Source organism: Saccostrea cucullata, unplaced genomic scaffold, assembly GCF_032062105.1.
Source record: "Saccostrea cucullata isolate Sc308-1 unplaced genomic scaffold, CSIRO_AGI_Scuc_v1 ctg11475, whole genome shotgun sequence".
Classification (NCBI taxonomy): Eukaryota; Metazoa; Mollusca; class Bivalvia; order Ostreida; family Ostreidae; genus Saccostrea; species Saccostrea cuccullata.
In genome coordinates this window covers 1-15,930 of record NW_026919793.1, presented here as the reverse complement: position 1 = coordinate 15,930, position 15,930 = coordinate 1, and the positions used below count along the sequence as shown (strand labels likewise).

At 38.1% G+C, this 15,930-nt stretch overlaps 1 protein-coding gene across 1 annotated transcript; it reads left to right on the top strand.

Moving 5' to 3' along the window:
* Nucleotides 1-268: 268 nt before the first annotated feature.
* Nucleotides 269-10,356, top strand: LOC134238179 (integrator complex subunit 13-like; the record flags this gene model as incomplete). The annotated part of the gene is made up of 4 exons (XM_062720295.1): nt 269-353; nt 1,364-1,456; nt 9,716-9,805; nt 10,162-10,356. Coding segments are annotated over exons 1-4 (388 nt in total), but the record flags the coding sequence as incomplete, so codon positions are not given.
* Between the last annotated feature and the right edge of the window lie 5,574 nt (nt 10,357-15,930).

Sequence of the window (15,930 nt, the reverse complement as noted above, 5' to 3'; positions counted from 1 at the left end):
GGAGAGGTCCAGCACAGTCCCAATTCTGTACAATAAGTTGATACAACTGGTCCAGTTCCACTATGGTCTGTCCTCCACAACAGTTACCGGCATTCCCATGAAGGTATGATAATTACAGTGTTTATATATCTATATTACCGTTTTTATTATCTATGTGATAACTCATTGAACATTAGGTGAGTTGATTTCTTTAAAATTCTACTGGATTGTAAATTTTGCCAAGGAACTTTATTAGTGAGTGTAAATGAACTTTTTTAAAACTATAACAGGAAAAAAAAATGCCAGCTCTTCAGCGAATTATGATGTAGAATTATTGCACCCTTCACAAGCCCACGATGATATCATGAAGTCCGGTGAGTGTTTAGTATTTCATGTATGTATATTTGAGGTGTGTAGGGTCTCCCATTGTTTGAGGTTGCAAGATGTGATTTTCAAACAACCATTTTTGTTTTCTTTTTCCCTAGAAGAGTCTTGTTGAGACAATTATCAGTTCATTTTATACTTACAAAGTATTTCATGTAATGTGAGTCTTTGAATACTGATACATGTATCATGCAAGGCATCTCATACCCAGCTGCCTTCAAGTTTTAGATTCATATTGAAGTTTTTATACTTGTATAGTAAAAGGAAAAATGACTTGCCTTGTTAGTTTTTATTATATCTGCAAAATACATAAAAGATAAATTTTTCAACCAAACATTGTATGTGAAATATTTTTTCCCAATTAGGCAATATTGTACAAAGGACAGTTTTAAATTTGCTGGTAAAATGAATAAGCATTGTTGTATGGATAGTTTTTCTGACAAAGGTAATCTGATAATTGACGTTATGTTATTTCATATATCACTTCAGGTTTTCATGAAAAAAATGTTTTAAATGCTGGAACCATCATAAGATATTAGATTGATACACTGCTTGTATTACTTGTCCCCGCTTTCAGAATTTCTTTTTTAGAAAAAACTGTCCATTAATATAGTTATTGAAATCAGTTAGGTAGCAATATCCGTGAACAAAAATGGTTATTACATGCATGGTTATAATTGTATGGTTGCCTTTATGGCTCTCAAAGTTTATTTATGTCATACCACGTAAAAATCTTTTTGCAGTTTACAGCAAATTTGGAGATTCCTCAATATTAAGACAGTTGAATGTCCATCACCCATAATATTTTTGACATGATTAATATGCATATTTAGAAGCAAAATTTATAAAAAGCTCAGATTTTGAACAAAAAATTCAATTTATATAAAAGAGTAATAAATTTTTTTTTTATTAAATACCAATGTCAGTAAATAAAATAAACAATATAATACAATGGCTTAAAAAATTTTTTATGAATACAAATCCTGTTTTTTTTTGACAGCTCACAGTGATGGTTTGGTGATTCCATCCAAGGAAGGGCTCCCTACAGAAACAGTCACCTTAAAATGGTGTACCCCTAAGTCCAATGTAGTAGGTATGTGTACCCCAAAGTCCAATGTTGTAGGTATGTGTACCCCAAAGTCCAATGTTGTAGGTATGTGTACCCCAAAGTCCAATGTTGTAGGTATGTGTACCCCGAAGTCCAATGTTGTAGGTATGTGTACCCCTACAGTTCAAATGTTGCTAACACCCAAGTCCAATGTTGTAGGTATGTGTACCCCGAAGTCCAATGTTGTAGGTCTGTGTACCCCAAAGTCCAATGTTGTAGGTATGTGTACCCCAAAGTCCAATGTTGTATGTGTACACCCCTAATGTAGGAGGTATGTGTACCCCGAAGTCCAATGTTGTAGGTATGTGTACCCAATCAATGTTGTAGGTATGTGTACCCCGAAGTCCAATGTCTTAGGAGTATGTGTACCCCGAAGTCCAATGTTGTGAGGTATGTGTACCCCGAAGTCCAATGTTGTAGGTATATGTACCCCTAAGTCTAATGTTGTAGGTATGTGTACCCTCAAGTTGAATGTTGTAGGTATGTGTACCCCTAAGTCCAATGTTGTAGGTATGTATACACCCCTAATGTAGGAGATGTGTATATATATACCCCTAAGTCCAATGTTGTAGGTATGTATACACCCTTAATGTAGGAGGTGTGTATATATATATACCCCTAAGTCCAATGTAGTAGGTATGTTCATACCCCTAATGATGGAGGTGTGTATATACATGTATATATATACCCCATAGTCCAATGTTGTAGGTATGTATACACCCCTAATGTAGGAGGTATGGGTACCCCTAAGTCCAATGTAGTAGGTGTGTACCCCTAAGTCCAATGTTGTAGGTATGTATACACCCTAATGTAGGAGGTGTGTATATATATTTATACCCCAAATCTAATGTTGTAGGTATGTGTACCCCTTATGTAGCTGTCATAATGAAAGACTAGATTTAGTGTATAGACAAAGGGAGTTCATCTTTTTCTGTTTATGACAGAGCTCCAGTACTGTAAGTGTGCGGTTAATCTTTTACTGTTTATGACAGAGCTCCAGTACTGTATGTGCGGTTAATCTTTTACTGTTTATGACAGAGCTCCAGTACTGTACGTGTGCGGTTAATCTTTTTCTGTTTATGACAGAGCTCCAGTACTGTACGTGTGCGGTTAATCTTTTACTGTTTATGACAGAGCTCCAGTACTGTACGTGTGAGGTTAATCTTTTACTGTTTATGACAGAGCTCCAGTACTGTACGTGTGCGGTTAATCTTTTTCTGTTTTTGACAGAGCTCCAGTACTGTACGTGTGCGGTTAATCTTTTTCTGTTTATGACAGAGCTCCAGTACTGTACGTGTGCGGTTAATCTTTTTCTGTTTATGACAGAGCTCCAGTACTGTACGTGTGCGGTTAATCTTTTTCTGTTTATGTCAGAGCTCCAGTACTGTACGTGTGCGGTTAATCTTTTTCTGTTTATGACAGAGCTCCAGTACTGTACGTGTGCGGTTAATCTTTTTCTGTTTATGACAGAGGTCCAGTACTGTACGTGTGAGGTTAATCTTTTACTGTTTATGACAGAGCTCCAGTACTGTACGTGTGCGGTTAATCTTTTTCTGTTTTTGCGAGCTCCAGTACTGTACGTGTGCGGTTAATCTTTTTCTGTTTATGACAGAGCTCCAGTACTGTACGTGTGCGGTTTATCTTTTTCTGTTTATGACAGAGCTCCAGTACTGTACGTGTGCGGTTAATCTTTTTCTGTTTATGACAGAGCTCCAGTACTGTACGTGTGCGGTTAATCTTTTACTGTTTATGACAGAGCTCCAGTACTGTACGTGTGCGGTTAATCTTTTACTGTTTATGACAGAGCTCCAGTACTGTACGTGTGTGGTTAATCTTTTACTGTTTATGACAGAGCTCCAGTACTGTACGTGTGTGGTTAATCTTTTACTGTTTATGACAGAGCTCCAGTACTGTACGTGTGCGGTTAATCTTTTACTGTTTATGACAGAGCTCCAGTACTGTACGTGTGCGGTTAATCTTTTACTGTTTATGACAGAGCTCCAGTACTGTACGTGTGTGGTTAATCTTTTACTGTTTATGACAGAGCTCCAGTACTGTACGTGTGCAGTTAATCTTTTACTGTTTATGACAGAGTTCCAGTACTCTACGTGTGTGGTTAATCCTTTTCTGTTTATGACAGAGCTCCAGTACTGTACGTGTGTGGTTAATCTTTTACTGTTTATGACAGAGCTCCAGTACTGTACGTGTACGGTTAATCTTTTACTGTTTATGACAGAGCTCCAGTACTGTACGTGTGCGGTTAATCTTTGTTCTGTTTATGACAGAGCTCCAGTACTGTACGTGTACGGTTAATCTTTTACTGTTTATGACAGAGCTCCAGTACTGTACGTGTGCGGTTAATCTTTTTCTGTTTATGACAGAGCTCCAGTACTGTACGTGTGAGGTTAATCTTTTTCTGTTTATGACAGAGCTCCAGTACTGTACGTGAGCGGTTAATCTTTTTCTTTTTACTGTTTATGACAGAGCTCCAGTACTGTAAGTGTGCGGTTAATCTTTTACTGTTTATGACAGAGCTCCAGTACTGTAAGTGTGTGGTTAATCTTTTACTGTTTATGACAGAGCTCCAGTACTGTACGTGTGTGGTTAATCTTTTTCTGTTTATGACAGAGCTCCAGTACTGTACGTGTGCGGTTAATCTTTTTCTGTTTATGACAGAGCTCCAGTACTGTACGTGTGCGGTTAATCTTTTTCTGTTTATGACAGAGCTCCAGTACCGTACGTGTGAGATTAATCTTTTTCTGTTTATGACAGAGCTCCAGTACTGTACGTGTACGGTTAATCTTTTACTGTTTATGACAGAGCTCCAGTACTGTACGTGTGCGGTTAATCTTTTTCTGTTTATGACAGAGCTCCAGTACTGTACGTGTGCGGTTAATCTTTTACTGTTTATGACAGAGCTCCAGTACTGTACGTGTGCGGTTAATCTTTTTCTGTTTATGTCAGAGCTCCAGTACTGTACGTGTACGGTTAATCTTTTACTGTTTATGACAGAGCTCCAGTACTGTACGTGTGAGGTTAATCTTTTACTGTTTATGACAGAGCTCCAGTACTGTACCTGTGTGGTTAATCTTTTTCTGTTTATGACAGAGCTCCAGTACTGTACGTGTGAGGTTAATCTTTTTCTGTTTATGACAGAGCTCCAGTACTGTACGTGTGCGGTTAATCTTTTACTGTTTATGACAGAGCTCCAGTACTGTACGTGTGCGGTTAATCTTTTACTGTTTATGACAGAGCTCCAGTACTGTACGTGTGTGGTTAATATTTTTCTGTTTATGACAGAGCTCCAGTACTGTACGTGTGTGGTTAATCTTTTACTGTTTATGACAGAGCTCCAGTACTGTACGTGTGCGGTTAATCTTTTTCTGTTTATGACAGAGCTCCAGTACTGTACGTGCGTGGTTAATCTTTTACTGTTTATGACAGAGCTCCAGTACTGTACGTGTGCGGTTAATCTTTTACTGTTTATGACAGAGCTCCAGTACTGTACGTGTGCGGTTAATCTTTTACTGTTTATGACAGAGCTCCAGTACTGTACGTGTGCGGTTAATCTTTTACTGTTTATGACAGAGCTCCAGTACTGTACGTGTGCGGTTAATCTTTTACTGTTTATGACAGAGCTCCAGTACTGTACGTGTGTGGTTAATCTTTTTCTGTTTATGACAGAGCTCCAGTACTGTACGTGTGCGGTTAATCTTTTTCTGTTTATGACAGAGCTCCAGTACTGTACGTGTGAGTTTATGTTAATCTTTTACTGTTTATGACAGAGCTCCAGTACTGTACGTGTGCGGTTAATCTTTTTCTGTTTATGACAGAGCTCCAGTACAGTACGTGTGAGATTAATCTTTTTCTGTTTATGACAGAGCTCCAGTACTGTACGTGTACGGTTAATCTTTTTCTGTTTATGACAGAGTTCCAGTACTGTACGTGTGAGATTAATCTTTTTCTGTTTATGACAGAACTCCAGTACTGTACGTGTGTGGTTAATCTTTTTCTGTTTATGACAGAGCTCCAGTACTGTACGTGTGCGGTTAATCTTTTTCTGTTTATGACCAGTACTGTACGTGTGCCAGTACTGTACTGTACGTGTGAGGTTAATCTTTTACTGTTTATGACAGAGCTCCAGTACTGTACGTGTGTGGTTAATCTTTTTCTGTTTATGACAGAGCTCCAGTACTGTACGTGTGCGGTTAATCTTTTACTGTTTATGACAGAGCTCCAGTACTGTACGTGTGCGGTTAATCTTTTTCTGTTTATGACAGAGCTCCAGTACTGTACGTGTGTGGTTAATCTTTTACTGTTTATGACAGAGCTCCAGTACTGTACGTGTGCGGTTAATCTGTTTATGACAGAGCTCCAGTAATCTTTTTCTGTTTATGACAGAGCTCCAGTACTGTACGTGTGTGGTTAATCTTTTTCTGTTTATGACAGAGCTCCAGTACTGTACGTGTGTGGTGTTAATCTTTTTCTGTTTATGACAGAGCTCCAGTACTGTACGTGTGCGGTTAATCTGTTTTTGACAGAGCTCCAGTACTGTACGTGTGCGGTTAATCTTTTACTGTTTATGACAGAGCTCCAGTACTGTACGTGTGTGGTTAATCTGTTTATGACAGAGCTCCAGTACTGTACGTGTGCGGTTAATCTTTTTCTGTTTATGACAGAGCTCCAGTACTGTACGTGTGTGGTTAATCTTTTACTGTTTATGACAGAGCTCCAGTACTGTACGTGTGTGGTTAATCTTTTACTGTTTATGACAGAGCTCCAGTACTGTACGTGTGTGGTTAATATTTTTCTGTTTATGACAGAGCTCCAGTACTGTACGTGTACGGTTAATCTTTTACTGTTTATGACACAGCTCCAGTACTGTACGTGTGTCCGTCGGTTAAACTTTTCACTTTTATGACAGAGCTCCAGTACTGTACGTGTGCGGTTAATCTTTTACTGTTAATGACAGAGCTCCAGTACTGTACGTGTGTGGTTGGGTCATTAAAAAATTTTCTGTTTATGACAGAGCTCCAGTAAAGCTGTACGTGTGTGGTTAATCTTTTGTAGATTCTAAATTGTTTATGACAGAGCTCCAAGTTTTATATAGAAATATATAGGAAAAATCTTTGAAAATCTTCTTCTCAAGAACCACTGGGCCAGAAAACTGTACGTGTGAGGTTAATCTTTTAAATTGTTTATGACAGAGCTGGGGAATCAAAGTTTTACATAGAAATATATAGGAAAAATTTTTGAATCTTCTTCTCAAGAACCACTGGGCCAGAAAGCTGACATGAAGCTCCTGGTGTAGTGTAGATTCTAAATTATTCAAATCATGACCCCTGGGTGAAGGGCAGGGCCACAATGGGGTATCCAATTTTATATAGAAATATATAGACAGAAGAACCACTGGGCCAGTACTGTAAGTGTGTGGTTAATCTTTTACTGTTTATGACAGAGCTCCAAGTTTTACATGTACGTGTGTGGAAAAATCTTTGAAAATCTTCTTTTGATAACACTGGGCCAAAAACTGTACATGTGAAATCATCTTTGGTTAATGTAGATTCTAAATTGTTCATTTAATGACCCCCGGGGGTAGGGCGGGGCCACAATGGGGAATTCAAGTTTTACATAGAAATATATAGGAAAAATCTTTGAAAATCTTCTTCTTGATAACCACTGGGCCAGAAAAGCTGAAACATATGTGAAAACATCTTTGGCTAGTGTAGATTCTAAATTGTTCAAATCATGACCCCCAGGGGGTAGGGCGGGGCCACAATGGGGAATCCAAGTTTTTACGTGTATGGAAAATCTTTGAAAGTCTTCTTTATGGGCCGGAAATGCTGAAGCTTATATGGAAGCACTCTGGGGAAGTGTAGCTTTTACCCCGGTAATTGTTCAAATCATGTCCAGTGGGGGGGGGGGGGGTTGTTAGCGTGTGCAACAGTTGGGAATCAAAGTTTTACAAAGAAATATATGGACAATCTTTGAAAAGCTGAAACAGTACCGTACGTGTGCGGTTAATCTTTTTCTGTTAGGTATGACAGAGCTCCAGTACCGTACGTGTGAGGTTAATCTTTTACTGTTTATGACAGAGCTCCAGTACTGTACGTGTGTGGTTAATCTTTTTCTGTTTTTGACAGAGCTCCAGTACTGTACGTGTGCGGTTAATCTTTTACTGTTTATGACAGAGCTCCAGTACTGTACGTGTGTGGTTAATCTTTTTCTGTTTATGACAGAGCTCCAGTTCTGTACGTGTGTGGTTAATCTTTTACTGTTTATGACAGAGCTCCAGTACTGTACGTGTGTGGTTAATCTTTTACTGTTTATGACAGAGCTCCAGTACTGTACGTGTGTGGTTAATCTTTTACTGTTTATGACAGAGCTCCAGTACTGTACGTGTGTGGTTAATCTTTTACTGTTTATGACAGAGCTCCAGTACTGTACGTGTGTGGTTAATCTTTTACTGTTTATGACAGAGCTCCAGTACTGTACGTGTGTGGTTAATCTTTTACTGTTTATGACAGAGCTCCAGTACTGTACGTGTGCGGTTAATCTTTTACTGTTTATGACAGAGCTCCAGTACTGTAAGTGTGTGGTTAATCTTTTACTGTTTATGACAGAGCTCCAGTACTGTACGTGTGTGGTTAATCTTTTACTGTTTATGACAGAGCTCCAGTACTGTACTTGTTTGGTTAATCTTTTTCTGTTTATGACAGAGCTCCAGTACTGTACGTGTGTGGTTAATCTTTTACTGTTTATGACAGAGCTCCAGTACTGTACGTGTGCGGTTAATCTTTTTCTGTTTATGACAGAGCTCCAGTACTGTACGTGTGTGGTTAATCTTTTACTGTTTATGACAGAGCTCCAGTACTGTACGTGTGCGGTTAATCTTTTACTGTTCATGACAGAGCTCCAGTACTGTACGTGTGCGGTTAATCTTTTACTGTTTATGACAGAGCTCCAGTACTGTAAGTGTGTGGTTAATCTTTTACTGTTTATGACAGAGCTCCAGTACTGTACGTGTGTGGTTAATCTTTTTCTGTTTATGACAGAGCTCCAGTACTGTACGTGTGCAGTTAATCTTTTTCTGTTTATGACAGAGCTCCAGTACTGTACGTGGTTAATCTTTTTCTGTTTATGACAGAGCTCCAGTACTGTACGTGTGTGGTTAATCTTTTACTGTTTATGACAGAGCTCCAGTACTGTACGTGTGTGGTTAATCTTTTTCTGTTTATGGCAGAGCTCCAGTACTGTACGTGTGAGATTAATCTTTTTCTGTTTATGACAGAGCTCCAGTACTGTACGTGTGTGGTTAATCTTTTACTGTTTATGACAGAGCTCCAGTACTGTACGTGTGTGGTTAATCTTTTTCTGTTTATGGCAGAGCTCCAGTACTGTACGTGTGCGGTTAATCTTTTTCTGTTTATGTCAGAGCTCCAGTACTGTACGTGTGCGGTTAATCTTTTTCTGTTTATGACAGAGCTCCAGTACTGTACGTGGTTAATCTTTTTCTGTTTATGACAGAGCTCCAGTACTGTACGTGTGTGGTTAATCTTTTACTGTTTATGACAGAGCTCCAGTACTGTACGTGTGTGGTTAATCTTTTACTGTTTATGACAGAGCTCCAGTACTGTACGTGTGAGGTTAATCTTTTACTGTTTATGACAGAGCTCCAGTACTGTACGTGTGCGGTTAATCTTTTTCTGTTTACTGTTTATGACAGAGACAGAGCTCCAGTACTGTACGTGTGTGGTTAATCTTTGTTTATGACAGAGCTCCAGTACTGTACGTGTGCGGTTAATCTTTTTCTGTTTATGACAGAGCTCCAGTACTGTACGTGTGTGGTTAATCTTTTTCTGTTTATGACAGAGCTCCAGTACTGTCCGTGTGTGGTGTTAATCTTTTTCTGTTTATGACAGAGCTCCAGTACTGTACGTGTGCGGTTAATCTTTTTGTTTATGACAGAGCTCCAGTACTGTACGTGTGCGGTTAATCTGTTTATGACAGAGCTCCAGTACTGTACGTGTGCGGTTAATCTGTTTATGACAGAGCTCCAGTACTGTACGTGTGCGGTTAATCTTTTTCTGTTTATGACAGAGCTCCAGTACTGTACGTGTGTGGTTAATCTTTTTCTGTTTATGACAGAGCTCCAGTACTGTACGTGTGTGGTTAATCTTTTACTGTTTATGACAGAGCTCCAGTACTGTACGTGTGCGGTTAATCTTTATTTGTATATGACAGAGCTCCAGTACTGTACATGTGCAGCAAGAATCACCCCCGTAGACGTCAACAGTCGGCCCTCCTCCTGTCTCACCAACTTCCTCCTCAGTGGTGCGTTATCTCACCTCATTCCACTTTTCTCTCTCTCTCTCCTCTCTCTCTCTCTCTTTCTCTCTCTCTTCGCTATACTTCTCTCTTTTCCTCTTTCTAATCTTTTTTCTCTCTTGTCTCCATCTCTGTTTTTCTCTTTCCTCTCTTCTTCTCACTGTTTCTCTCTTCCTTCTTACTTTCTCTCTCTATCTTTTTTCTCTCCACTTTCTTTAGTATATTCTTTCTCTCTCTTCTTTCATCGCTCTCAATCTTTATTTTTCTCTTTCTCTCTCTCTACTTCTCTCTATCAAGTTATGATATTTTATACTTGTGCATTTTCCATCAGGATTTGAATTAAACTTTTTTTTGATTGCCAGGTCGAGCTGTAATGTTGGAGCAGCCACGTAAGTCAGGCACCAAGGTCATCTCCCACATGTTAGCCAGTCACGGCGGTGAGATCTTTATCCACTCCATCAACACTGCCCGCTCACTACTGGAGGACCCTCCCTCAATCAGTGAGGGGTGTGGGGGGAGAGTCACAGATTACAGAATTAATGTTAGTATGACCCTCAGTCAGTAAGGGGTGTGGGGGGAGAGTCACAGATTACAGAATTAATGTTAGTATGACCCTCAATCAGTGAGGGGTGTGGGGGGAGAGTCACAGATTACAGAATTAATGTTAGTATGACCCGCCCTCAATCAGTGAGCGGTGTGGGGGGAGAGTCACAGATGACAGAATTAATGTTAGTATGACCCGCCCTCAATCAGTGAGCGGTGTGGGGGGAGAGTCACAGATGACAGAATTAATGTTAGTATGACCTTCAATCAGTAAGGGGTGTGGGGGAGAGTCACAGATTACAGAATTAATGTTAGTATGACCCTCAATCAGTGAGGGGTGTGGGGGGAGATTCACAGATTACAGAATTAATGTTAGTATGACCCTCAATCAGTGAGGGATGTGGGGGAGAGTCACAGATTACAGAATTAATGTTAGTATAACCCTCAATCAGTGAGGGGTGTGGGGGGAGACTCACAGATTAAAGAATTAATGTTAGTATGACCCTCAATCAGTGAGGGGTGTGGGGAGAGTCACAGATTACAGAATTAATGTTAGTATGACCCTCAATCAGTGAGGGATGTGGGGGAGAGTCACAGATTACAGAATCAATGTTAGAATCAGTGAGGGGTGTGGGGGGGGCCAGAATTAATGTTAGTATGACCCTCAATCAGTGAGGGGTGTGGGGGGAGAGTCACAGATTACAGAATTAATGTTAGTATGACCCTCAATCAGTGAGGGGTGTGGGGGAGAGTCACAGATTACAGAATTAATGTTAGTATGACCCTCCAGTCAATCAGAATTAATGTAGGGGTGTGGGGAGAGTCACAGATTACAGAATTAATGTTAGTATGATCCTCAATCAGTGAGGGGTGTGGGGGGGGGGCCCGTAATCTTAGTACAGTACCCGCATCGTTATTCTTTACAGGATACACGATACGATAGGATACACGCACGATACGATAGGATACACGCACGATAGGACAGGATACACGCACGATAGGACAGGATACACGCACGATAGGATAAACGCAAAACACGATAAACGCAAAACACGATACACGCAAAACACGATAGAACTGATAAACGATCTACACGATAGGATAAACGCAAAACCTGATAGGATTGTTCAAAATGCGGAACGTTTTTTGACAAGACGAAAAGATTATTTTAAATAAAATTTAAAGATTAAAGATTATTTGAATTAGATTATATTTTAATGTAAATACTCGCAGAGCTTCAAATCTAAACTATAAAGTACATTTACTTATTGTAAAAAGAACCTGAAATCTCTGTATTAATTTTACAAAAGTTGTTTAATTATATATATTTAAAAAAATGACAGTGATTAAATGGATTTGTATGAAATGGAGACTGTATTTTTTTTTATTCCTTCTAAAGTGTGTCAATTTTAAAACTCTATAAACAGATTTATTTTTTATGAAAAATATACATTTTCATTTTCTATCTAATAAATTAATCTACAAGTACCAAGATATTTCACGAAAGAAATTTACGCAATAAATTAAATATTTATATTTAATGTCTAAAGCTTACAATCTGCGATGTATCCAAAAATCGCAATTAAATATTAATATCTAAGAAAATAATAAAAGTAGAAGACTGGCCGAAAGAAGGTTTAAAGAAAGCGGCTTTAACAAAATTAATAAATATAACATGATAGATCTATCAAGAACGAAACAGTTCAAGAAAATTAAATTTTCTGAATAGAAATCTAGATAATAATTAAAATAATGACGATCTGCATTACTTCATGTAAACTGTGTCATGAGAATATGAATCTGCTACAACTGCATATGTACGTTTACGCTAAGCTCTGACTTATGTGCATGTAAGTATTTTACATTACAGATACTTAAAACCTCGTATTTATTAACGAACATTGAATGGTTAAATACTTTCTTCTTTACAATACAAACAGAAAAATTAATTAACAAATATTAAAAGAGTGAAATGCGGCTTTTCCGACTTAATAATTATAAATCATTGCTATTAAACTCTGTGTGTGCTGTTTCTAATAATAACAAAAAATAGGTTAAATTCGGCAAATGAATTATTAAACCTTAAAATCATTTTACATTGACCCGGTAATCTCATTATAGGCATATTCGAAGGGCGGTATTTTGAAAGTCCGCAACCAATTTAAAATTAGATAAACAAGACCTAACTTTGATTCGGTGTATTTATTAGTCTTGCATGGTCACGGCGGATAGAACGACTCCTTTTGTTTTATTTTTATAGTAAGATAGTAAAATATTGAGAGCTAATTTTCATAGTTTAGAATGTTAGAACTATTTCATCCGTTTCTACGATCAATGAAATTGTTTCCTAGAATAAATTTTGTCCGTTTTAGTCTTTTACGTAGAAAACCCGATGACCCGAAAGTGCACTTACCATAAGTGCAGTGTATTTTTTATGTTTATTAAAAGACTTATTTTACATAAACATAACGGAAACATTGTACGAAATGAAAAAGAATTAACGGAGTGAGTTTAGGGACTTCATTTCATTAAATTGATTTATTTGAGTTTTTATTTAACATTCAAGATGATTTTTAATCCATAAATCGTACAATTATTTAATGTATTTTGAATTAAATCTTTGATAAAATTGTTCAACAAGTTAGGAACAAAATCTCGAAATTAAGTAGATGCGTTTCATTAGAACCAGGTAGTATTCAAGGTTACTAATTGACCCCAGGTGAGAAATCAGTACAGGTATGTTGACGGCGATCACACACACACGGGCCGAGGTGTCAGCTAGGGGAGAAGGGGGAGGGGGCGGTTGACCGCACAGGAAGACAGTGTGCTAATTAGAGAGCGACACATACGTGTCAGTTTTCTTGTAAGGAAAGGTCTTCGATTTATTTTGATTTTTGGCATCCCGATGGATTATATTTTGAGTTTAATTCCACGCCGAAAAGGTAAGCTTTTAAAAAAACTTCATGTTTTCCCCTGTACATGTATAGTTATATTATTTTTATGTTATCTTAACGCCAGATAAAATTAATCAAAATCTTCTATTTTATAGTAACAGCCATGGTGTGATAAATTGGATAGAATATTTTCATTGATTTTATTTTATGATTTTGATTTCTTTTATTTATTTAGACATATGTAGAGGAATTTATAATAAGCTTTAAAAAAAGAAATTTAAAATTTGAACGTATACGACCAAAATCGTTGTTAAAATCATCTGGATCATTGTCTTATGTTATATTATATTTGTAACATCAAGACCTTAAATAATTGTGCATACATGCAGGTCAGACGCGTAAACATATTTCTAACGTTATAAGACGATAACAAGGAAAAACAGAATATTGCATGATAAAAAGATACATTTCAATATGCTGCTTATTATTTATTTATTTGCTTTTTGTCTACGCGAACATCGTAGTTTACCAAAAATGTTTCTCCGATAACTCCGATTCATTTGAGAAAATCATATTGATAATATTTAATTTTGACAACATTAATCGTACAATTCAATAAATTATTTTTTAAAGAAATAGACCAGTTGATCTATCTACTTATAATTTCATTTCCGAAAAATAGAGTTACTGTTTAAATTTTGACAATTACTCTCTGCTTTACCATGATATAATTATATTTTTTATTTAATTAATTATTTATTAATAAATCAATTTATTCATTCATGAAATACGCGATTAATTTTTTTTTCTTCTACACTTTCATATTTCTTATATTGATATTGATGAATTGTTGAATTAATCTTATTTTTATTAACAAAACGCAAAAGAAACTCGAAATAGCTCAGTAGTTTCTTTACATAGTAAAGATAAAAGCGAGGGTTTCCGAATATACACGATAAACGCAAAACACGATACACGATAGAACCTGATAAACGATCTACACGATAAAACGCAAAACACGATAAACGGAAAACACGATAGAAAACGCAAAACCTGATAAACGGAAAACACGATACGATAGGATACACGCACGATACGATAGGATACACGCACGATACGATAGGATACACGCACGATAGAACACGATAGAATTGTAAAGAATAACGATGCGGGTACTGTATGACCCTCAATCAGTGAGGGGTGTGGGGGGAGCTCAGTCAGATTACAGAATTAATGTTAGTATGACCCTCAATCAGTAAGGGGTGTGGGGGAAAGAAGAAATAATGTTAGTATGAACACAGCGATTACAGAAATTACAGAATTAATGTTTGTATGACCCTCAATCAGTGAGGGGTGTGGGGGAGGGGGCACAGATTACAGAATTAATGTTAGTATGACCCTCAATCAGTGAGGGGTGTGGGGGGAGACAAGATTACAGGATTAATATTTATGACCCTCAATCAGTAGAGGGTGTGGGGGGAGAGTCACAGATTACAGAATTAATGTTAGTATAACCCTCAATCAGTGAGGGGTGTGGGGGAGAGTGACAGATTACAGAATTAATGTTAGTATGACCCTCAATCAGTGAGGGGTGTAGGGGGAGAGTCACAGATTACAAATTAATGTTAGTATGACCCTCAATCAGTGAGGGGTGTGGGGGGAGAGTCACAGATTAGGATTAATCTTAGTATGATCCTCAATCAGTGAGGGGTGTGGGGGGGGAGTCACAGATTACAGAATTAATGTTAGTATGACCCTCAATCAGTAAGGGGTGTGGGGGGGGAGTCACAGATTACAGAATTAATGTAAGTATGACTCTCAATCAGTGAGGGGTGTGGGGGGAGATAAATTACAGAATTAATGTTATTATGATCCTCAATCAGTGAGGGGTGTGGGGGGAGAGTCACAGATTACAGAATTAATGTTAGTATGACCCTCAATCAGTGAGGGGTGTGGGGGGGAAGTAAATTTAAAATTAATGTTAGTATGACACTCAATCAGTGAGGGGTGTGGGGGAGAGTCACAGATTACAGAATTAATGTTAGTATGACCCCCAAACAGTGAGGGGTGTGGGGGGAGAGTACAGATTACAGAATTAATGTAAGTATGACTCTCAATCAGTGAGGGGGGTGGGGGGGAGTCACAGATTACAGAATTAATGTTAGTGTGACCCTCAATCAGTGAGGGGTGTGGGGGGAGAGTCACAGATTACAGAATTAATGTAAGTATGACTCTCAATCAGTGAGGGGTGTGGGGGTGAGTCACAGATTACAGAATTAATGTTAGTGTGACCCTCAATCAGTGAGGGGTGTGGGGGGGAGTAAGATTACAGAATTAAAGTTAGTTATCCCCAATCAGTGAGGGGTGTGGGGGGGAAACCAGATTCAGAATTAATGTAACTATGACTCTCAATCAGTGAGGGGTGTGGGGGGGGAGTCACAGATTACAGAATTAATGTTAGTGTGACCCTCAATCAGTGAGGGGTGTGGGGGAGAGTACAGATTACAGAATTAATGTTAGTATGACCCTCAATCAGTAAGGGGTGTGGGGGAAAGTCACCGATTACAGAAATAATGTTAGTATGAACCTCAATCAGCGAGGGGTGGGGGGGGGGAGTCACAAATTCAGAATTAATGTTAGTATAACCCTCAATCAGTGAGGGGTGTGGGGGAGAGTGAAGATTAAGAATTAATG